Here is a 24,004-nt window from a genome sequence, read left to right as displayed (position 1 = left end):
GATTTTCAGTTTTTCTTTTTTAATAAATCTGAAAAAATGTCAACAATTCCATTTTTTTCTGTCAATATGGCGTGCTGTGTGTACATTAATGAGGAAAAAAATGAACTTCAATGATTTTAGCAAATAGCTGCAATATAAAAAGCGAAAAATTTAAGGGGGTCTGAATACTTTCCGCAACCACTGTACAGACCATCTCATTTATGTCCTTTATACACTGTAAATGCTATTGAATTACTGCTTCCAGGAGAGTTGGATGTTTTAAGGCCTTACTTCACTAAAAGCATACGCAAGTAAAAAGGTAGCAAAATATCATTTATTGCACTCACAGAAAGACATAAAAAAGATGCTCAGCTAAATAAAATATAAAAGATGTCTGGATTTTTAAGTGCTGACTGACTCCCAAAATTCCAAATTATCCAAGACAAGTTCCCAGTTGCCTTGTTTTTTGTATTTTTTTTTTAAATGGTGAAAAGAACTTAAAAAAAAAAAATAAGAAGAAGAAGAAGAATAAATCACAAACGAAATAACAAGGTTCAACTATCTGTTCGTCTCAGGTTGGGCTGCTCCGCCTCCCTTTTGCCTCCGAAGCGTCGGAAGAAGGAAATGAAGCGGAAGGAGCCGGCCGCATTCCTGACGCCGTCCGTCCCGGAGCCGGACGAGTACGAGCGCTGGGGGGCGCCCCTCTGGAACAAAGTCCTCAGCCGGAAGGCGGCGGCCGTGGCGGGCAGCGGCGACTGGCGTGTTGAGTCCACGGAGGCCGAGCGCCCTCGAGGACCTCGGAACGCGCTTTCCCACACGCCGTCGTCCGGCTCTTCGGCGTCGGACGCGTCGCCCCGCAGAGGGCGCCGCTGCCGGGAGCACGTCAGCGGGCTCAGGACGGTCCACGGCGAGCCCCCGTCACCGTTATAGTCTGAGAAAACGTCTCGTGTTCTGGGGCGAGGGGTGCGCGGTGTGGACGGGCCGTCCCGGTCCTCCTCCAGTTTGGCTTGCTTCTTTTCGGGACTCTCCGCCGCCGTTTCTTCGTCCCCGGCGGGAGGCCGCGGGGCCGGCGGCTGGGTGTTCTTCCGGGATCTGCCGGAGGAGGGTCCCTCGGGGCCGGCGGACAGGAGGCTGCGCAAAGCAGACTCCAGGCTGGACTCCGGGACGGGGGCTGCGGGCGCGCGCTTGGCGCTCAGCCGGACGCTCTCCTTGCGCTTCAGACGCCGCTCGGCCGCCTCGCGCTCACGATTCTCCTTCAGTCGGGAAGAAAGCGTTGAGTTGTTTGGGATGAACGTCAGCTCCACAGTAGAAATAAACAAGTAGAAATACGCCGCTCGTCCCTCGCCATTTTGCAGTTCACTTTAAATCAGACCTAATTTGTTGTAAATTGCAGATTTTTCACTCTGTTGCTGTCATCGTTTTCCCACATGCTTTAATATAACTAAACTATAGGCTTACATTGCAATTAGCGCAAAACTAACTGAAACAGAAAACAAAGAGAATTACACACTGTGCACTTAAAAGCGCCATATTTGACCAAACCAAATGTTTCTCGGATTCGGGATGCAATATTGTCTCTCTTTTTGGTGCCTCACGCGTTCCGAGTTGCAGACGTTTTTCCGCCGAGAGGCCTGAAATCAGCCCGTTGGAATTTCTCCAGCTTATCGACGTCACTAGCGAAGATCTCCGCCGACCTCCCGAGCCACCGTGAGCGCTCGCAAGACGGAGGCAACCGATCAGAGGAAAGGGGCCGCTGTTAGCCAAATATGGACAAAGCGGATGCAAAAGTGGCTCAAACGGAGGTCGTTGTCAGAGGGGCCTTTTGCGGACACACAACCTTGATGATGTTTGAAATGAAATCCACACTTTTATACTAAGTCCATGTCGGAGAGTCACTCTATGGAGGTCGAAATAGCCAAATACGGGACCTCTAACCTAAATTCGTCCACTACCTTAACACATAACGGGAAACGCCATAGAAGGGCTAATGAAACGAGCATGCATTTTGCTGTAGTTCTAACCTTTCAACGACTTGTATATCTTGCTGAGATGCGAGTGACCTGACTTACCAGTTTTTCAATATTGCTTGCGAGCGTGAACTTGAGATATGAGCACTGTATGGTGGCAGTAACTCAAGTTTACAGGCAAACTCAACAAAGAACCACTTCTATTTCAAAACAACCACATAGGTTGAAGTCCGCTTAGCTTAATGCTAACAAACAATACTAAATGCTTTAGACGGGCTAACAAATAGAATCCTGTTCAAGAGATTTTAGTCATGGATATTTGAAGACAAATGACGGCGCGATACATGTAACAATGGTCAGAGGTATATATTCTTTGAATATTACTGCGGTTTACTGAGCGGTTTTGACCGTCTCAATATATATTTGCATGTCAGTATTATACTGCCTCCAGGTGGCAGAGACATGCACGCCAGAAGGACCAGCACGATGTACATTGAATTAAAGCTAGAAATACAGCAAAAACAGTTCCGCTCTTTCCATTGCATTTCCTCACATCATTGCTGTAGGCCTTTTTAAAGTACACAATTAGAGTGCTATTTTCCTTCTCCAAAATGTTTTTGGCAGAGGCCGGAACAGACGAACGGCATTCCCCATTTCCCGTTGCGAGCGCCACCTGCACGGCGGTGTCAAAGCGTCGGCAGAAGGAGTGGAAGATGGAGCAGCATTCCTCCAGCTTGAAGTTGTTGGGGTCCTCGCAGAAAAACTCGGCCACGGCGCAGCTCGACACCTCGAGCTCGTGCAGCAGCGAGTTGACGTCGCAAAGCTGAGCTTCGCATTCCTGATACAAAGAAAAACAAGAGCTACAAAAACGAGCTAACATTTTCCTCAGGAAAGAATAGCACTATTCTCATTAGGGAACACATTTTTGCCATGGACAAATTTTATTGTCTTGATGAATAAGAACTTATGTCAAGAAAGAGATTTGACTTTTTCCGTCTAGAAATACGCTTTGATTCACATAATATATAACGTGTTTTGTTTCTAAAAAAATTTTTCTCTAAAAAAACCCAACTCCTCTCCTGAGCTTACATCTTTTTCTCAAAAAATACATTATCAGAAAAACATGATTCAAAATCAAAAACGTTTTTTTCTTGATAAATGAGAAAAAGACAATTGACTCTTTTTACCCCTGAAATCTTTTTTTCCTCCAAAGACGATGTCAATTTTCTTCTTTTCTCAGAAGCTCACAACCTTGAAAAAAACCCCTGCTCCCATAGCATTACACATTTTTTTGGGTTTCAAAAACAAAAATGTATCCTTTTCTTATTATAATACATTTTCAGAAAATAAAAATAAGACATTCAAGAATTTGTTTTCTTTTATTAAATCTGATCGTTATTTTTTAAAAATTGGAACACTCTTGAATGTGGACTTATTCCCCTATGTTTAATTATTTTATTTTTTACATCTCAAAAAGGATTTTTTTTCCCCTCTTACAGTGACAACTTCTTTCTGTGAAAAATACATTTTGAAAAACTTACTTTTTTCTTAAAAAAAAAAAAAAAGACCTCTCTGTAAAAACAGGACTTTATTTCCCTAAAAGATGGCTACTTTATTGTTGATATTAGTCCTTTTCGGTGCAGTCCTAGTACTCCTTTTGTATGTCGTGGTGTAAAAAGTGTGCGGCATTACCTTGAGAAAGGGCTCCATCTGCTGGTGGAGGTCGGAATGTGTGCCAGCGTCCAGTTTGACCTGGTTGAGCTTCTCGACTTGTCGCTCCAAGTCGACCACCACTTCCTCTTTGCAGATTCTTCTTCCGCAACATCGATGTTATGAGATAAACATTCGGAGGTCGTCATCAATACGAAATATTGTCAACACGCACCTGGCCGCTGTTCCGATGTGCTCCAGGTGGCCGGGAAAGGTCAGCAGGTCAGCGTCGATGTCCTCCGCTTGCTGCTGCCACAAAACAGGAAAAGAAAATTACATTTTATTTTTAACATAAATCCATTTATGAAAAAAAAGTGTAACTCTTTAACCCCCTTGTTTTTTTATTCTCCTAACCTTCATTATGTACTTTCTATTTCGAAAACTTTTTTTTTATTTTTTTTTTTTACTTACTAGATACTTAAAAAAAAAAAAAAAAAAAAAAAATCTTCCCAAAAGGGACAAAAAAAACACTTCATTCTCATAAACCTACTTCTATTGGTACGCCTTTATTTTTTAAGTCAAAAAAAGTTTGTGAATTCTCAAAAAATATTTTTTTTTTCTTCCTGAAAAATAAAGCATTTTTAGTTGATAAAGTTTTTCAAAGAAAAAAATTCAAATTTCTCTAAGGGAAAATTGTGCCATTTTTTTCAAGAATGAAAAAATATTTGATGGGAAAATTAATTTCCCCCAAAAAAAGGTCACTTCATTTTTTTTAACAAGCAAGTACACAAAGTCCAACTTCAAACGTAAAAAAATAATAATAATCTTTTTCGAGAATGGGCAAACATATTTTTTAGATAACTTAACAATAAATTTGTAGCCTCACGAGAATAAAGAGTCTTTTTAAAAATATTTTTCCATTTTTTGGTTTAGGGGTTTATTGTCTTTTTTTTGTTTTGCTGTTGACCTTAGCGACGTAGTGCATGAGGTTCATGCCGGGCTTGTTGGCCTTGGTGTCGGCCATCTTGAGCAGCGACGCCATCCTGAAGCCGATGGCGTCGGTGCTGTCGCCGCCCTGCGCGGGAAATCATTCGGGCGGCGTCCGATCACAGTCGAGCAGGACGACAGTGCACAAAACGACAAAAGAGCAAATAAATACCGACAGCGTTCATGTAATTCCCAGCTTTCAACACCAGGCGGATGACGGCGTGAAGGTCGTCGCAGTCCAGCAGCTCTGCGCCGACAAAAAAAGACACCCTGGATTAGCATTAGCCAAAAGGAAGTGGCTACCCTAGCCTCACGTTAGCACGCTTACCGTTAGCCGCCTTGATCATGACGGTCAGCGACCTGTTGACCTCGTCCACTAGCGGCGAGAACTCCTGGCGCAGGACCATCACCTTCAGCAGTTCCTCGTAGCTAAGACGGTTAGCGCAAGCACGCTAGGGACGTTAGCATGGTTTACCCGTTGAACGGAAGCTACTACTAGTTTGCCATGCTGCCCCTCGAGCCGGGGTGGCACTGCTTGAACGCTAACTTTTGCTGCAAAGAGTATGACTGTTTTTTTTTTTTATGCCCCCCCGCCCCCCCCCCAAAGAGCCAAAACTTAAACAAAGACATAGAAATCGAGCAAAATGGGAAAATGGACGGCGGCTCCTTACTAGAACTCAAGTCGAGGTACTTTTTGTGCAGTTTCCCTTTGCATTTTTCTGTTTACTCACTGCGGCACTTTGACCAGCTGCACCACGAAGCGATCGGCTTCCGCCAAGAGCGACGGGTTTCCGGCGAACGACACCAGTCGCTCCACCTGCGACCAGTTTCACTGAGGTCAGACGCGGCCGTCGCTACGGGTTACCGCCGCGTTACCTCGCTTCGGTCGGGCAGCAGCTTGCAGAGCTCCGACAGTTTGCCGCCGCCGAAGGCGCGCCAGTCGCCCCGGACGATGTCGTCCACCATTTCTGCCGGCGGCCTGCAGAGGGAGCCGCGTACGCGTTAGGCAACGGAACGGATCGGTACGCGACGCGCGTCGACCGTAACGTGCTTGGCGGACTTCAACGTTATTCATTGTGCTCGCGAGAGGAGCTCAAAACGGGAGCGACGGAGCGACGGAGCGATGCTCGCGGTCGTAGAAGCGCTACGTGCGCATTTCATTTTGTTGCTTCCGACATTCAATGATCGATTGTGAAAACTGAGCCACTGATTTATTCATCGCGATGCACAATTGATTTGTGTTCATCGTCTAATAGTTGGTATTTGTGGGCTAATATTTTCATTGTGTTCTAATATATGTATATTTTTCTAATATTTGAGGACTTTTGTCCGATATTTGGTGCTATTTCATAGTATTGAAATGAAATGATTAATCTTTATTTTTTTTAAATATTTGTGCACTTGTTTGTGTCATTTTGTAATATTTGTCCATTTTCTTATTTTTTTGGGTAATCGTAATGTTTGTGTACTTTTGTCAAAAATGTTTTTGGGTTGAATATTTTTGTCCTTTTTGCCCCAAATGATTCTATATCCTTACAAAGTCATTTCCATTATTGTTGAATATTTGAGTATTTTCCATCCAATATTGTTGTATTTCCTCCCCAGCATTTTCCTTTGAGTATTTTGTCTCCAAAACTATTTTAGAATATTCTAATACCTTTGTCAAATAATTTCTGTTTTGGTCAAACATGTCAGTAGCTTGAAATGTGTCTTACTTTGTAATATTCTTGTCATCATTCCACTCATGCTTCGCTTTTTCCCATTCAGTTGCCTTTGCATTTTCTGTTGAGTATGTTGTTTCTTTATGTCTTCTGATATTTGTCTACTTTTCAGCTCCTATTTCCCCAAACGTGACACTTCTTTTGGACTGGTGCCACCAACTTGCGCATTTGCATGGCTTCCCTTTAGCGTTTTGACTGAACTCCCTTGTTCGATTGTCTCCATTGGGGGAAGTCACGTGTGGCATTTACATCCGTATTTGAGAAGGGCGTGGCGTTCTTCCGCCTTGTGTGCACACACACAGTCTCCTCCAAAAGTATTGGAACGGCAAGCTCAATTCAATTCTAGTTCTCGTTGTATACCGAAGACATTTGGCTTTCAGATCAAAAGATGGATATGAGACAAAAGTTCTGAATTCCAGATTTTATTCCACCTTCTTTCCATCCAGATGTGTTCAACAACTCAGGACAGAGCAACTTTTGTTTGAAGCCACCCACCTTTCAAGTGAGCAAAACTATTGGAACATGTAACTGATGGGTGTTGCCTTTCACATTGATTGCTTAAACATTAGCTTGTGCTTGTTTTTGGCTTTGGGTTTCACCTGTGAAAAATGCATTTGCGGTTAAGCAAACATGAAGACCACAGAGCTGTCTATGGGAGAAAAGCAAACCATTTTGAAGGGAAAATCAATCAGAGCTGTTGCGTATGTTTATCTTTCGATCTGAAAGCCAAATGTCTTCAGTATACAACAAAAACAAAGGAAGCGACCTTGCTGTTCCAATACTTTTGGAGGGGGCTGTATACATATATTACTGCAAACGTTTTAGGTTTTTTTTTTTTTTACAACTGTTTACTGCTTCTAAAAGGTTCGGCTTTAAAAATAAATAAATAAATCGGACTTTTCCCCTTGAATATAGCAAATGTGACCCCCCACCCATAAAACAAAACAAAATAAATGATTAAAAAAAAATACAAAAAATTAAATCAAGGTCTTTTTGGGGAAAACTGGATTTATTCGATTCATTTTTATTTTATTTTTCTAGGCGAAATATATTCATTTGATACAAAAGTAGTTTTTTTGGGGGGGTGGGGTGATATACTGTATATAGTTTTTTTTAAAAACAAACTTTTTAAGATTGCAACTTTATTGTTTACCATTTTCTAAAGACCTTAAGCATTTCAGAGAAAAATGTGACTTTTTATCTGTCGAAAAGGAAAACAGGGGAACCCTGTGCTTTCAGTCTTACCTCTTAAAACATCTGAGGAGGATGCCGATGTTCATGCTCTTTTTGGAGTCCAGAATACCCACCTGAAGACAAGAAAAAGAAAAAGGTTGCATCACGTGACATATTTGAGGAACTTTCACAGGGAACGAAACACTTCCCTGGCCGGACGACTTCCCACCTGCGGCTCGTGCGGGCGGATGTCGTATGTGCCGCGGGACCTCAGTCTGCCGCAGCCGGCCGCACGCCGGTCGACGCGGCTGAAGAGCTCGTCCATGCTGCGGGTGTCCAGCACCAGTTCTCGGGGGGGCAGCTCCAAGGTCCACACGTTGACTCTGCCCAGCACGCGCTGGCTGGGGATGGCGTCCCAGTAGAACTTTTTCATGGAGCGGCGCTGGAACGACGACGACTGGGGGAGGAGGCGAGGGAGAAGAGGAGGTGGCGGCGGCGGCGGCGGCGGAGGAGGAGGAGGAGGAGGAGGAGGAGGAGGTTCCGGAGAGGAGATCTGTGCCGCCTCCATAACGCCCGACGCCGACAAGGCCGCGCTTTCCGCCATCAAAAGTGCAGTAGATCCAGATCTACAGATTCACATGTTGCATCCGAGTCAATATCACCAGCATAAGATGCTTTTGAGAACTCCACATTTCACCCGAGGGGCAACAATGGATTGATTAATCGACAAATAATCAATGATCAATCGACAGTTATTTTGATGAGCGCTTAATCGTTTGTAGATCTTGTTTAACTTCACCTCCCTGAATATAAAGAGGCCACCAAAAGATCTCACCACACCCAATATTGAGATTGTCCATGTATTTTGCACTGCTCCTCAAAAACCGACTTTAGGTGCGTCCACTTACGTCTGAAGGTCCGCCGGTGTGTTCGGCGTGGATGTCATCCGTCAAGCGAGCGTTGGCAGCCGCTTTCTGTTGTTTCCCCGACGCGATCTAGAAACTCGGATGGACCGTAAAAGCGCCGAATGCATTCAATCATAAAACGTCACAATAGTTTAGGCTCAGCATCGAGGAAACATCAAAAGCCTTTTTGCAATGAACACGATGTTTGACCAAGCCTTTCCTCAAAGAGGTTCGCTTCAGGTTCTTTATTGATCGCCAAATATGGTTAGCATTATTTTAAAACCTCTTTTTCGAAGCGTCACCAAACTTTAAACTCTATACTCACCGTAATATTTGAGAAATATAGCTGTCCAGTAAGTCCAAACGACGCCGTGGTGTGCTTTTTGTCAAGACAGGAAGTAAAAGTCAGTTTAAAAACCACACACACACAAAATACGGAAGGGCGCGCAGGTATAAGAAACGCTCCACCAATCAGATCTCGAGTTAATGTTCATGTGGGCGGGCACAAATATTGGCGTCTCCACTAATCAGATTCCGAGATTGTTGCAATGCGCTTAACAGCAGCCTCTCATTGGTTTGACACTCTGGAGGACCGCCTCTTTGATAGCGTCAATCAAAAATACAAAGCGCGGAAGCGCGCGAGGTGCGAGGAACGTCTCCACCAATCGGACTCCGAGCTGGTGCCCACATGGGCGAGAAGAGCCTCCCATTGGCTTCATACTCTGAAAGACCGCCTCACTGATAGGGTCGATCGAAAAACAAAAGCATGTACGATTGGAAAATGACTTTTTTTAGTTAAAAAGAAATAAAAATTCTTAAATGTTCCATAAAAAACAGCTTAAGAAATTTATTTAAAATAGTGAAACTAAATGTTACTTTGAATAAAAATAGATCCATTTTGATCGTAATATGCCACACACGAGCATCTACATGCTCAAGAGTCCTGTAATTGTTGCATACATTTAGCCATTAAAAAATTGTTTATTGTAAATCATAAAAAAACGAGTAAAATATATAGTTAGTTAGTTGTCAGTAGTAGTATAGTTATTATATTTTAAACAATTGGTTATACTCTTTAATCATAAAAAAAGAGCATGAATTATGTTCAAATAAAGTCCATCCATTTTTCGTACCGCTTCTCCTCACGCAGGTCGCGGGCGTGCTGGACCCTACCCCAGCTACCTTCGGCCCAGAGGTGGGGTACACCCTGAACTGGTCGCCAGCCAATCGCAGGGCACATAGAAACAAACAAGCATTCGCCTAATACTAATTAGCCTACCACACGTTTTGGGGACGTGGGAGGAAAGCGGAGTCCCCGGAGAAAAGCCACGCAGGCACGGGAAGAACATGCAAACTGCACACAGGCGGGGCCGGGGATTGAACCCCGGTCCTCAGAACTGTGAGGCAGATGTGCTAACCAGTCGTACACCGTTAAAATAAAGTCATTCAAAAAGAGTTAAATATTTCAATTTATTGAATCCTCCGTTAGTTGCAGTTAAAAATTACATGAAACATTGGCTAGGTAATTAAAAAAATAAATAATAATAATTAAAAACAAAAAGAAAAAAAATGAGTTTGACGGAGGCGGCACGGTGGGCGACTGGTTAGAGCGTCAAGCCTCACAGTTCTGAGGACCCGGGTTCAATCCCCGGCCCCGCCTGCGTGGAGTTTGCATGTTCTCTCCGTGCCTGCTTGGGTGGGTTTTCTCCGGGCACTCCGCTTTCCTCCCACATCCCCAAAACATGCATGAATTGGAGACTCTAAATTGCCCGTAGGTGTGACTGTGAGTGCGAATGGTTGTTTGTTTGTATGTGCCCTGCGATGGGCCGGCGACCGGTTCGGGGCGTACCCCGCCTCCTGCCCCATGACAGCCGGGATAGGCTCCGGCACGCCCGCGACCCGCGGGAGGAGAAGCGGCTCAGAAAATGGATGGATGGAGTTTGAATGAATAAAACAAACAATATTACTTTGACATTTTTTTAACCTCATCAATGACCTTACCCATCAAAAAAATCTGTGACCCTTGAATACAAGTTTGCCCATATAAACATGAACTATAAACCCCCCTATTCAGTATTGCTATGTTATTTGCACTTTAAGATGCAGATTTTTTTTATCTTGAATATGCAAAAAAAAAAAAAAAAAACCACACACCACTCGAACATTTGAAAATTTACTTTTTTTAATTTCCGGGGGTGTGAGGTTTTGGCGGGCGGCGTGATCCTTCATCATCCATACATCACTTCAGCTTTCAACGTACACAAATAAAATATCTCTCTCATTATTTTTTCTTATAAATCGGAGCTGTTTGTAGGCGCGTTCATGAACTACATCTTGCCGTTTTCTGGTGTCTTTCAGTGTATAAAATTATTTTGGGGGACACGTTCACTCTTGCACGGAGTCAACGAGCGAGGAGTGCAGCGTTCCAAAGACTTCGACTGCCGATTGATTGCTACGAGAGCTTATAATTTTAAGTTGATCTTTATATATATATATATATTTTTGTTTTTTTTTGTTTTTTTTTTTTTGTTTTCAACTGGTGTACGGGTGTACAGGGAGTGACAACTAGCTCGACAGTTAACCCGAACCCCGCGATGAACGGGTTCACTGTAGACATTTTTGTTTGGCGGCGTGAGATATTTCTGATGTCAAATATGTACCCGGTGATTGGGAAACACTGTGTTGGATAGCTAACGTTCGCTGTGAATCCTTCAAATCATCACCAAAAAAAAATAAAATGAATGTAATAATATTACAAGACAAAGTGGTTTGGTCAACAAATGTGCATGTTGGCTGAGTCATGCCCGACTAGAAATAATAATAATAATAAAAAAAGTTGCATTTTCAACAATTAAAAACAAACAAACGACACAAATTTGCCATGTACACTGATTCAAAATGTCCCCTTGGCATTTCCTCCATTTTGATTGGGTAGTGTTTTGATAGCATTCAGTCCGCTAGGTCAACACGAAAACGCACAATATTAGAAGGTTCCGGGAAACTGGCCTACTTGCGTCGTCGGGTTTGAGCGGGGCGGGCGGGGGAAGGGTTTAGGCGTCCTCTACCGCGCCGGCGGCGCTCACTGCTCCTCCAGCCAGGACGGCTTGTCGGCGCCGGGCGGCTTGAGCTTGATGTTGAACTGCTTGAGCGTTTGCTCCAGCTGCTGCTGGTTGCCGGCGAAGTAGGCCGAGATGGCGTTGTGGAAGAGCAACAGCTGCTTGTGCATCACCTTCACCTGGGGACGACAAGCGGGGGGCCCATGGCAGCAACCCGTTTAGCCGGCACACCGGTTGGGCCTCCGTGTTGTATACGGTCCGGACAAAGAATTGTGTCACTTGGTTCATTTGCGATGGTTCTGCGCTCCGTGTTGTCCGTTTACTTCAAGATCGAGAATGTTCAGGCAGCAAACTAGTCGGGCCTCTGCATTGTAACGATATGCCGGGTGATTGAAAAGCAACTCCCTATTTTTAAGTACTCGTCATTTATTTCTGAACAATAATTCTTACAAGAAACGAACGTGGGAAGAAAGTTTTCTTTGAAATTTGATACGGGCGCCAGCTTCTCAAGCCGCCCGGGAACCGCATGAACTGATTCCGCGAGGAACTGTTGTGGGATGGAAGACCTAACTTCTCGTAATCGCCCTTCGAGTTCTTCCAAAGTCGTCGGTTTGGTGGAATAGACGTGCTCCTTTAATCATGGAACATACATCAAAAAATTGAGAAAAATATGACAACATATGAAGAAAACAGGGAGTTCCTTTTCAATCAGCCTGTATGCCTTGGCCATATTTATGAGGCGCTTTGTTACTTTGCTGGATGTTTTTCTTGGTCGCGCACGCAACTCCCGATTGAGAATATAGGGCAACCCGTTGAGGCAGTAAAACTAGTTGGGCGGCAGACTATTTGGCTACGATGTTTTTCTTTCTGCATTTCCCTCTTGAGGACGTACTGACCTTGTTTTCCTCCAGGAACTTGAGTTTGACGGTGACGTCAGAGCGCAGTCGTTCGTACTTGTCCTTCTGGACTTGGTACTGCCGCTGCGCCGCGTCGATGCGGGCCACGGCCGCCGCGTCCCGGGGCCCCAAGCTCAGCTCCTCCAGGTCCGACCGGTACGCGTCGAATTCCAACCTGAGCGGCCGTTTTGTAGCGTTTCGTCTCAAAAGATGCGAGCGGCGTGACGACGCAGTGGTTTTTACCTGGCGTTTTCGTACATCTTGATGGTCATGAGCGTGTCCTCCATGGTCTTGTTGACCAGCGTGTTGATGCTGGACACAAAGAAGTTAATGGCGCCCAGAAGAGTCTCGCCGTTCTTGCACAGCAGCTTCTGGGTCTCCGCGTTGTAGCCAAACTCGTCCTGCGGGGACAGGTGTGACGTTACGGAACCGCCGCCAACGGCCAACACAAAGACGGAGACTGGATTTAGGAGGAACTTTATTACTTAGTTGTTAATGCTCCTCAAATTCAGCGTCTCCGGGTTGACTTCACGATTGGGGGAAAATGCAGCCCGTTTAGGCAGGAAAGTAGTTAGGCATCAGTCCTTTATCTGCTCTGGACATATTCATGTTTGAAGGTCTCGCACTCAAATCGGCCTGTTTACAGCATCAGGCGAAATCGAGTTTGACCTTTATCGGATACGGTCGGGACATTTTTACGAGGAACTTTCTTCATTGTTAACGGTCCCACGCTCAACTCTGCTTGTTTACTTCACGATTCCGACTCCGTGGCAGCACCACTTGGGCAGCAAACTCATTCGGAGTCTGGCGCCGCATACGTTTTAGTCGCCGGGGGACGACTGTCCAAGTGTCCTCGGGCAAGACACCGAACCCTAGTTTGCACCCAGTGGGCCTGGCAGCAGTCGCCCATTGGTGTATGAGTGTGTGTGTGTGTGTGTGTGTGTGTGGGTGAACGTGAGGCTTTGCAAAGCGCTTTGGTGCCGATGAAGTGCAGCCCATTCAGCACACTTACGAGGATTTTGCTCCATTTTTGATGGCCCTCACTCGATTCTGCCGACTTATTTTATGACTCAGATTCTACGCAGCAAACTACTTGACCTCTGCGCTGCGAGACATTCGTATCCGAAAAGGTATCTCGTTACTTGGCTTTCACTGACCGGACCCCCGCACTCAACTCAACAGCTATTTACTTAAAAGGTTAAAAAATGTATGGCCAACTATTTGGCGGTCTTTGTCGTGTATGCTCTGGACATATCATCGACAAGAAAATGTTTTTGGTCGGCGTCCTCACCCGAAGCTCCGGCGACTTCTGACTGAGGTCTGCGAAGGTGTCGCCCAGCGCGTGCTGCGTCTGCACCATGTTGTAGAAATGATTGGTGAGCGCTCGGGCCAGTCGCAGCACGCTCTCGTATTTGCGCTTGGTGTCCCTCAACAGCTCGATCTGGGCCTCCAGGTCCAGGTCCACGGTCCGCGCGCCACGCCCGAAACGCTCCGAGATCATCTGCTTGGTGCACTGAGGAAGAAAAACAAAACCTTTTGAGATGAGGTCTTCGATACAAAACGAGTCTGAGGTGCAGGGCAGCCCGTTGAGGCGATGAACCAGTCGGGCCTCTCTGCTGTCGCCATCGATTTGCTCCGGACAAAAAGTATTTCCAAGGAACTTTGTTGTTTGTTTTTAATTATCCCATTTTCAACTTTGTCTTTTCACTTCACGACTCAAAAGATAGGGCAGCCCTTTTAGGTAGGACACTAGTTGTAACCGTATCCACGCTCATATTCGTATTTACAAGGAATTTCATGACTTTGTTTGTTCCTCCCCAAGGGTCCGGCACGCAACGTTACCCGTTAACTTCATGATTGGAAATATGGAGCAGCCCAGCCCGTTCCGGCAACGATCACTGTGAAAAAAGCCTCAAAAGCGAGTCACTGTGGCTTTGAACCTTGTAAGTGTTGAGACCCCACTTCTTGACAGTCTCCAGCTTCTCCACTGCCACGCCTCGGGTGGCCTCCTCCGCCGCCATAGACGAGCTGCTGGCGCTGCGACGCACGCCGGGACCTGCGGGTGGCGCCGAGAGAAGAAAAGTCAAGAACGAGCCGGAGGAAACAACATTTTGTCAGGACAGGAGAAGCCCGCCAAGAAGGATCGCACCAGCCTTTGGAACGATGAAGTGAGAGGAAGCAACCCGGGAGAATTTTAGTTTGTCTAAATGTGGATTTTAGTGAAGACAGACGACAAAAAAAGTACAGAACCTAATCCTGTGACCGGGATCCGTTTGTTAAAGTCGGGGTTGTAGCGCACAGCCGGGCCTGAGAGACACAATGGAGATGCACAAACGTTAGCCCGGCGCTCGTTCCCTCTGAACGAGACGTTCGCCCGCCGACGAGCATTTGAGAGCGTTTCTTTCACGGATGATTCATCTTGCCAACGCTTGGGCGTCCACGTTGTAGGACGAGACACTGTGGACCGATTTACAATGAATGTTGTTTGATTTCAATGGTTCCGCACTCAATTCGGTCACTTGAAGTCATGATTTAAATTGAAGGTATGGTGTACGCTTTTTTTTTTTTTTTTTTTATAAAAACAAGGAACTTGTTTGGCTTTTGTTTCCAGGGCTACCGCATTCAACTTAGCCCGTTTTACTTCCTGAGCACAAAAATCGTCCGGCCCGTTTAGGCAGCAAATTTGTTGAACCGCTACGTCAATTCTTCTCGACACGAAACCTCAAAACTATATTGATCCCATTCGGCACGCCGGGTCACGTTGTTCACCATCAGGCCCGTCCGTACGCCGAGCGAGGCCGACGCGGTCGCTACCTTTGATGGATCCGGTGGGGATGATTCCCTCCGCCGTGCCGCCGTAACCGCCCGACACGATGTTGGTCTCGTTGAGGTTCGGCCCCGACACCATCACCTGGTGCAGGTCCTGCGTACGCCACAAGGGGAGAGGCGGGGTCCGCGCAGAATGGCGGGATGGGGGCGGGGGCACGAGATCAGATTAGCACACCTCGACACAGCCGGTTTTTCAATGGAGGACGACGGCAGGAAGGTTAAATAAAGGTTCCGGGCGATACAAGTTGTAACTAACACGCTTTACCCTCTGGAGACTTTTTGATAAGGAAAGTGTAGCGGAAAGCTAAAGGGAGGAGGAGAACGCATACGATGGCATCGGAAACTTGCTTACTGCGATTTGTTCAGCTCGAGGTCTGGAACTTCCAGAGATAAGGTCTGGTTTACCAAAACATAGGAGCTTTTAAAACCATGATTTTCATTTGACCGATATCATCAAAAGTGTTTTTTTTTTGCTTAGCTCCCTTGTATGACTTTATTGTCGTGTCATTATTGTCTTAAATAACACAATTATTGTTACATTACATTGATAATATAAGTCACAAAATAATATTTCCCATTAGCCTAATAGCAAAGAAATGTTCAAAGTCGGAAACTTTCCATGGAAATGAACGGGAATAAAGCAGAATTTGACCCAGTTGAAGATTGCTCTTAACTCATTGACTGCCGCAGAAGTTTGCCTCCATCAACTGGAACACTCGTGTTTAATACATTCGCCAAGTTTGCTTTTCCACGGGGAAGCGTGGAAGAGGGTCTCAAGCAGCTCGTCAGTGAAATTCGGGTTTGTAAACTGCTGTTATGGCTCACGGATGCTAGTGGATGGCAGCGTTGCGTCGCTTTGGAGTTAAGATCAGCACAGCTTTGGAGTAGAAGATCAAGATTAGGGCGTGACTCTCGGCTTGTCACGTCGATTGCGAGGGAGAGGAATGTCAACACATCGGAAGTTGGATAAGTTGAGATCCTTCACAGTCCAACAGAGCAAGAATATGTATGGTATCAACAGAGTGTTCATGGCGCAAATGATGAACTGCTGACGTTCAACTCGAGCCACACGCTGAGTCAGCGTCGCTCACAGCACGTTTCTAGGTTGTAGATCTGTCAAAAATGTATTATGATCATTTTGCCATGAAAAGCCTTTCCTCAGTCTTGGTTTCGTTGTCTTAATAGTTTGAGGTGTCACAGAAGCAAAAATATGTATTTCTGGTTAAACCAACCCATATTCTACTGCTGATTACGAAAGAACAGAAAAGGGTAGAAAAACTTTTTTTTTCCTGGTGAAAGAGTCTTGTCCGTCTTTTGGTATGCTTGGTGCTTATATGTGACAGAACGATATTCTGTGGGTCTCAAAAGATGAGTCAAAATCCTCTTCGACGGCTGACAATATGCGGAACTCTGTTTTGAAAATGGCTGACAGTCAATGACGATATCGGGAACCTACTACAGCTGGGGCATAAAAACATATTTGACCGTAATCCCGTCTAAAACAAGCAGCTTTTATGAATTGTGACGGACAGGATATACTTTCTATGTAACTACTCTATAGTCCCAGTTAACTAATTCCAATGGAAAGTTTCTGCAAATGTTCCATCGCTTTGCCACATGATCTATGTTAGAGCATTAGTACGATGACAAGTAGAAATGCCGCAAAGTAAGACAGAGACAGAAGTCGTACCAAAGTCACCCAGGTGAGACCAAAAACTATTTCTACATGTCAGGGCAGCCTGACCAGGCAGCACGCTAGTACTAGTAGCAAGTCAGTCAGTAGGTTATAGGGCTGCACGATATTGTGGGGGTGGGGGACGGTGACACTGCGGTTTTCCGTAACCCTGTGATACATATTACGAGTTCAAAATGCGGGTACATGTGAAAACCTGCAAACATTTCTCTTTTTCCCTCCAAATAAAAAAACTAGGCTCAGGAGAGCACAAACGTATTCAGATATGAAGTTTTTGCACAATAGTTCAGCCAGACATGCAGTTAAAATCAGCCCACGTATACTGCTGTCATTAGCACATTCCTCACACTATTCCTTTGTTTTTAAGCAATCTGTTATTTGACACCTATGTTGAAATGTATACAATAGTATTTCTATATTTGAGTGCATAAGTTTACGCAAAACATGTTACCGTGTACACCTGAAGTTCATCCCTTCAACGATGCCGCGGCTCTCCCTCCTCCCCCGAGTGTAATCGGTCGCGACATGAATTTGTTCGTCACGTTCTAAAGAGAAATACAATCAATGCAGGCGTGTAATTGTTTCCTGTGTCCTCATTAACAGTTACCATACAAAAAAAAAATACGTGCGTAACACTCTGGGCGGCTCCGGGTGTGTTGTTTGATGGGTTACAATTAATTCACCGCAACATCGGTACTCATCAATCTCATTAGCGTGTCCAACCCGGCCCCCTCTGCTGGTCACTTATTAATATTACAGCTGATTGACTGCACGATACCAACATTGCGCAGCACCCTGCGATGTGACTATTGCGCAAACGTAAATTGCGACGACGATGCTCCAATTATATATTGTGCAGCCCTAGTAGGTTAGTGCTTTGGTCACCGCAAAAGGAGTCACTTGTGACTTTCAGTGCACTGACCCAATGAAGGGATGCTAAGAACGACACGCGCACGCACACACACACACAAACGAACAAAGGCACACAAATGTCCGCTCACCCTGGCGCCTCTGCCGCATCCTACCTTCTCATCTAAACGCCACTGCAGCTTTGTAGCCTGCGCACAGACGCACACACACGCACCGGGACCACCAAGAAACGACACACAGAACCAAAAAGTACACAAAAAGAAAAACATGATTGAAATCAGGAGGATGCCAAAGATAATCAACAAGATGTGTGACGCGCACTGATGACTTTCAGCATTCAGATTGTTTACATTGACAGAAAACATGCTTTGCTAGAAATGACACACGTACGCCCATGCACACGCGCGGCCTCACCGTCCCACGATGCGCTGCAAAAACTCAAAATCTTACCAAGAATATGTCTTATTTCTCGTCAAAACTAATTCAAATAACACTCATCACGTAGAAAGTAACTTGTTTTGAACAATTTTCACTTGTTTCATGCTAATTTATCCTTGAAATAAGTAGGAAACAAATTGCCACAGGAGTGAGGAGAGAAAAAAATCAAAGAAAATCAAACAAAAAGAAAAACTTACTCCACTTGCAATATTTTTTCTACTTCAAGTAAAAATTAGCTTGAAAAAAATGAAAACTGATTAAAAAAATTGTTTTTTCAGAGATGAGTCGTATTTGAAGTGTTATCAGATTCGTTTGGAGACTTTTGACAAGAAATAAGACGTATTTTGAGTTTTTGCGGTATTGCAAAGCCACGCTCCGCCTACATGCAGTTGCTATGGTGACTGGTCGCTATCTCCCAGTAAACACTGCAGCTCACATACATGTGCTCGCGCGCGCACACGCACACGCACACGCACACGCACACACACACACACACACACACATAGAGAGAGTTTGGTTACCTAATACGCAACTGTCAGCGTTTGGTGCAGGACCTTGCGTGTTTGCTGAAGGAGTGGACTCAGCCGGACCACCTTAAGTCATCTTCATAATCTCGACTCGGTTGACCAGCCCGAACCGCCTTAAATCACCTTGGCAATCGCAACGCCTGAACCACCTTATCTCACCTGAACCGTCGCAACTGGATTAAACCTTGACAACACCGGCGCGAGTTTCACCTCACCCAAAACAGCTCAACTGCTCTGCACCATCGTGACTCCACCTAAACCATCTTAATGCAATTGAACCACCTGAAACTAACCAACTTCATTAGACGTTGACGGTTTCTGTTGAAATGTGTCAGTATATAAACATTTATTCCTATTACGGCTGTTTTTGCCGGATGTAACAGCGACAACCAAAATGTTTTATGTTAATCGGTAAAGCGGTCGGCGCCAATTCGGGTTGGGCGGTACGGCTTAAAATTCATGTCATGCTAGAAGTTGAATCCCATCACAGTCACGCTATACATCACTGTATAAAGTGTGTGTGTGTGTGTGTGAAGTGTAAACATAATATTGTATGGCTTATTCAAATGTGAAATGTAAATATTCCTGTTAAAAGGGACAGAGAGCATCAGATGTATTCTTCTCTCTGCTTCTTTCCATTCAAATTTTGTTTTCATATAAACATGTCTGCTTTTTCTTTTGCAATCAAATGAACAAACGAAAAACAAACACACAGCGGACCCCCGTGATTCACAAGGGACAGGGACAGGGACTGAGCCAGACCGCGAATCGCCAAAATCCGCAGATCATCGACGGGCATTATATGCTAGCAAGCCGGCCGCAGCGCCACGTTAGCTTAGTGCCTCGCATTGCCCCGCTACTTCCGGAGCAGCCGGGAGAGCAGCGACGTACGCGGCCGCGTTTGAAACCATTTTCACACTGAGGCAGACGCAGTGATGCCATCAACAAGCCTTATCGCCATTGGACGGCCAAATGTATTGCACGCGCGCGCCCTTAACCGCCTTTCCAATCTCAAGTGACCTGAGCCAGCGCAACTCCGCTCATTCATTCTGTGGAAACAAAAACGTCCTCAGTGAATCGTCAAGCAGAAGCAGAAGCTGAAGCAATCTCACCGGTGGTTGTCACGCGCGAGTCTTAACTTCAACTTTAACATCTTTCCAGTGAGCGTTTCTGCACCGAGAAAACAAAACCTAGTGGGACGACGCGGTAGACGAAGAACGTAAAGAACGTGGGTACCACTCTCTTCACGACGGACGCTAAGTTAACAATCGGCCCGATGAGGAACGCTTATGCAGACGAGTTGGCGTCGCCCACCTGCTCGAGGCCGTCGTCCTCCGCTAGCGTGCCCGTGTCGCCGTTGCCGTTGATTGGGATCTCCATGGTGGCCGCTTTGCTCATGATGCCGTCCGCCATGGCACCCTGGCTCACACAGAGAAAAAGATGCCCAATTGTCACTGTCGGACAGAAAAAAAACGGACGTCCAAATATGGTCAATTTGTGTTTCCTCCCAAATTGATACTATTGGTCCCTCCCCGCGTTGTCTGCTATCTTCGTGCATTATTAACCAATTTAAAGTGTTCCAAATAGCTTCAGAACGAATCTATTAATGCTCGACTGAGAAGGGTTGTAAAACTCCGCCTCTGTCTTACTTTGCGGCATCACGGCGCCTCAAGATCGAAAGTCTGGATGGGTTTTTTGGGCAATAATTTGTGAAAATAGTTAAGTTACATACATTTGAGTCAACCCGTTTCTTCTATTTTGAAATCCTGATTGTTGTCATCCTTCCGTGCAAAACGAACTGGTCAGCCACGAAGGTTAGTTTGTGTGCAAATTCATTTCTGCTTATTACAGCACTTAGTCAGCTCATTATTTTAGTCATTGCAGCACTCGTGACTCCAAGATCCTGAAAAAGAGTTTGGGGAGACTTTGATGTGGACGTCTGGCGACGTGTCAAACTTTTTTAATACGGTTGCGATATTAGGGGGGAAAAAACTATTTGAACAACGCGGTGTTTGGGAACTCAAGCAAGGAGACATTTTTTTTTTTTTTTTTTAGATTTCCTTAAAAAGTAGGAATTTTGGAGATTACACTTGACAATGATAAAAATAGACTGTTGACATAAAATGCAAAGTTTTTTTTTTTTTTATTATTTAAACGAGATGACACCATGAATACATTTTTGGACAAGGGAACAATTTCCTGCAATATAATTTCCAAAAGAGGCGTTTATTGGCTTACTGCACTCCCCTGGCGCAAACGGAATGACGCAACTTCGACTTTAACAAGTGGCCACGCGTTCTGCTCATGCCGCAAAATGGCGGCAAAGCAATTTCTTTTCTATTCGACAAGGCGATCACAGAAATAAATGAAGTTCCCTGTATCTGAAAACAACAAATAGATAGATTCCGACCCCCCCAAAAAATCTACAAATTTGCAAAATGTGTGAAACAAAAAAAGTCTTCGTGACAACGAATACAAATTTGCGCATTGGACAAACCGACTGGAGGTTGAAAGGTTAAAATTGAATGGTTATTTTGACAATCATAACAAGAAATGATTGATGTAGATGTCTCGGATGTTTTGATGTAATTTCTCCACCCAAAGATGCCAATTTGTAGTTTTTTGAAGTCTTACAAACAAAAGCTTAAGCACTTTTTTGCTTTGTGTTTAGCAATATAACCATTCGCCACCTGTTTTCGGCATCTCGGGATTATTACCCGGCGCACATTCATCGCGATTTAGCGCATGGTTAGTTTTTTTTTTTGCCATTTGGGGGGAAATGAATTGCACCTTACCCGGAGAGCTCAAATGAAAACATTTGATGACAGCAATTCACTCAAAGTGAAGCTTTCAACCATACAAAATAAGCAACTGTTGAAATAATGTTTAAAAAAAAATAAAAACAACAAGCTTGAGACTAAAAACAACAAACAAGCAAAAGCCTGCCGGAGTTCAGGTGCCATATGGCAGGTGCAGCCGCTCAGGTGTGCAGAAGGAATCGCTTATTGTTGTCATTTACACGATTAAAGATGGTTTAGGAACGTTACGTACACGCTAAATACAAAATGATTCTTAAAATTGTTTCATTTAGTCTGGAAAAGGCCTGATTCGAGGGCACGCGCACACCGGAGGGGTATGTAGCTTCACCCGAGAAACAGCTGCTTACTCAAAATGTGTCAAAAGAGACCTTCTTTCATCAAATATAAAACCAAATCATGACCAAAAAAAATCATCCAAGAAAAGGGAAATGAATTACCGGAGTGTGTGGTCCCGTCGTCCGAATTGCTAGCGGCGAAAACGGAGCATCTCAGGCGAAACAAGCACAACAAAACGAGCCTCCCTCCCGGTTGAAAGAAAGATATTTTTTATGACATAACACAACTCAAGTGCCGCCGCCGTCGTCGTCGTCGTTGTTGTACTTGAGGCTACGTAAACAGGATGCTCTCCTCGCCAGCGAAGAAGAAGAAGAAGAAGAAGAAGAAGAAGAAGATGCGGCGGAAGTGACGCGGATCAGAGAGCCTCTATTTTGGACAAGAGGATGCACTCGGCGGTCAAGCGAACGACGCAAACACTCTGCCAACGACGATGAAGATCATTAGTGGATGTTGAAAATGGCTTCCGGGAGGTACTTCCAGTTTTCCAACTGTCCTTGCCCGTGTCGCGCTGCTGCTGAGGATATGTTTCAATTCCGACACGCCGTACCGAAATATCGCCATTTGTTTACGGACCTTACCTTGCTACTTTTGGGTATAGCGAGAGAAGCTTTGGATTTGGGTTGTTTCACAGCAAAGGTCGAGCATAGGTTGAACATAATTCGAAAATCATTGTATTGTTTTCATGTTGAACACAACGGGCCAACTTCATTGGATTTGGGGTTGTAATCGGAAATGAGACAAAGGTTGTTGTTGTTGTGTTTACGTAGAACATAATGAAGACCGAGATGACGGAATTGTGTATTTTCTTTGATGTGATGGTGTTCAATGGAAGAAGAAGATGGGAATGTAAATAATGTCTTGATAATACAGTCTTGTTTGATACTGGGTAAACTGAGTAAATGGGACAAAGCAAGTCCTATTAATAAAGTTAGGACATGTAAATTGTGAAATTGTAAATCTATATAGTTGAGGAGACTGAAGTGAAATCGAGACAACCGCGTCATCGGCTTTGCTCAGCCTGTCAATGTTTTTTTTTGCTGCCGTATTCTGGTGATTTAAAACCCGAATCTTGGCTTAAAACCCAACTTGAAGCCTTCAAACCCTAATTTGAAACCATAACACTGACTTGAAACCCTAATGCTAATACGAACCCTCATTTGAAAGTCTTGAAACGGTATTCTGAAACCTTAACCCCATTGTGAAACCCTAATGTGAAGCCTTCATTTTGGCTTGAAACCTTAAACGAGCCTGGAAACCCAACTTGAAACATGAACTGTTTTTTTGAAACCCTAATTTGAAACGCTGACTCGAAATTCCCTTTTGGCAACTTGAACTATGACTTTGGAAATCTCCAAACACGAATGAAGCCAGCGGTATAGTTTGAAAAGAGGTTTCAAGGGTCGGTTGAGGTTTCAAGCCAAATGCGAGGGAGGCGTGTGCGGATGGCTTGGACTAAGCGCGGACTTATTGACGCGGTCCTTGAAGAAAGAGCGAATGAAGGATCTATATAGTATTTATGTATTTATGTTTGACCGGTACGGCGCCGACTCGCCAACTTTCCCGGAAACTCACCTGATGACACGACGAGAAGTCAACACGAGGAAAACCCAACCGAGCGTCGGTGTTTTTCATCTCAGCCATTTGCTTCGTGTCTTGAAACCCCAATTTCAAAGCGTATCGCGAAACCTACGCTTGAGACCGGAACCCTGGCTTGAAGCTCTAATTTGAAACCCTAACACAGGCTTGAAACGTTAGCCTTTGCTTGAAATCTGGCTTAAACGCCTAGTTTGAAACCAGAACACGGTTTTAAAACCACAGTCTTTGCTTGAAACCTGAACACATTCTCAAAACCCTCATTTGAAACCATACAACTCGCTTGAAGGTTGAAGGCTGAAGTTAAAAACTCAAATCCGGCGAGCTGACACCCTCATTTGAAAGCCTGGCCTCAAACAGTAAGATTTGCTTGAAACCATAACAGGAGTTGTAAAAAGTTTGCTTCAAGCCCTCATGGTGGCGCCAAATAGCAAATACTGTTGAGGCAAAAAAAATGATCGTGTATTTGGGATTGTTGAGTTCTTTTCTTTTTGATTGTTCCTTTCATCTGTGGTTGCCGTCTTATATTTTTGTGTGGTCTTTCTGAGGATCATTATGACGACTG

General features: G+C 44.7%; 2 protein-coding genes across 14 annotated transcripts; both read right to left on the bottom strand.

Moving 5' to 3' along the window:
- Positions 1 to 307: 307 nt before the first annotated feature.
- LOC133416334 (FH2 domain-containing protein 1-like) lies at positions 308 to 9,559 on the bottom strand. Of its 3 annotated transcripts, XM_061703181.1 has the most exons (13): positions 8,708 to 9,559; positions 8,386 to 8,472; positions 7,707 to 8,103; positions 7,550 to 7,611; positions 5,460 to 5,562; positions 5,315 to 5,400; positions 4,912 to 5,012; positions 4,760 to 4,830; positions 4,564 to 4,671; positions 3,832 to 3,902; positions 3,639 to 3,756; positions 2,500 to 2,784; positions 308 to 1,232 (listed from the first exon to the last, which is right to left on the bottom strand). In XM_061703181.1, exons 2-13 carry the CDS (start codon positions 8,421 to 8,423, stop codon positions 534 to 536), a joined length of 2,139 nt encoding a protein of 712 aa, XP_061559165.1. In that variant the 5' UTR covers positions 8,424 to 8,472; positions 8,708 to 9,559; the 3' UTR covers positions 308 to 533. The 3 variants fall into 3 exon arrangements, with proteins under 3 accessions (XP_061559165.1, XP_061559164.1, XP_061559166.1); XM_061703180.1 differs by having other exon boundaries at positions 8,386 to 9,559; XM_061703182.1 differs by having other exon boundaries at positions 2,620 to 2,784; positions 8,386 to 9,559.
- Positions 9,560 to 10,546: 987 nt separating this feature from the next.
- arfip2b (ADP-ribosylation factor interacting protein 2b) lies at positions 10,547 to 22,134 on the bottom strand. Of its 11 annotated transcripts, none has more exons than XM_061702819.1 (10): positions 21,948 to 22,134; positions 20,006 to 20,145; positions 17,858 to 17,914; positions 15,149 to 15,257; positions 14,585 to 14,641; positions 14,275 to 14,390; positions 13,626 to 13,847; positions 12,578 to 12,735; positions 12,335 to 12,509; positions 10,547 to 11,617 (listed from the first exon to the last, which is right to left on the bottom strand). In XM_061702819.1, the coding sequence occupies exons 2-10, from the start codon at positions 20,102 to 20,104 to the stop codon at positions 11,462 to 11,464; spliced, it is 1,149 nt and encodes a 382-aa protein (XP_061558803.1). In that variant the 5' UTR covers positions 20,105 to 20,145; positions 21,948 to 22,134; the 3' UTR covers positions 10,547 to 11,461. The 11 variants fall into 11 exon arrangements, with proteins under 11 accessions (XP_061558803.1, XP_061558802.1, XP_061558804.1 ...); XM_061702818.1 differs by having other exon boundaries at positions 20,006 to 20,110; XM_061702820.1 differs by having other exon boundaries at positions 17,882 to 17,914; positions 20,006 to 20,110.
- Positions 22,135 to 24,004: the final 1,870 nt, after the last annotated feature.

Source organism: Phycodurus eques, chromosome 17, assembly GCF_024500275.1.
Source record: "Phycodurus eques isolate BA_2022a chromosome 17, UOR_Pequ_1.1, whole genome shotgun sequence".
NCBI lineage: Eukaryota > Metazoa > Chordata > Actinopteri > Syngnathiformes > Syngnathidae > Phycodurus > Phycodurus eques.
The sequence above is the reverse complement of the archived record's forward strand: the minus strand, read 5'-3'. Positions and strand labels throughout refer to the sequence as shown.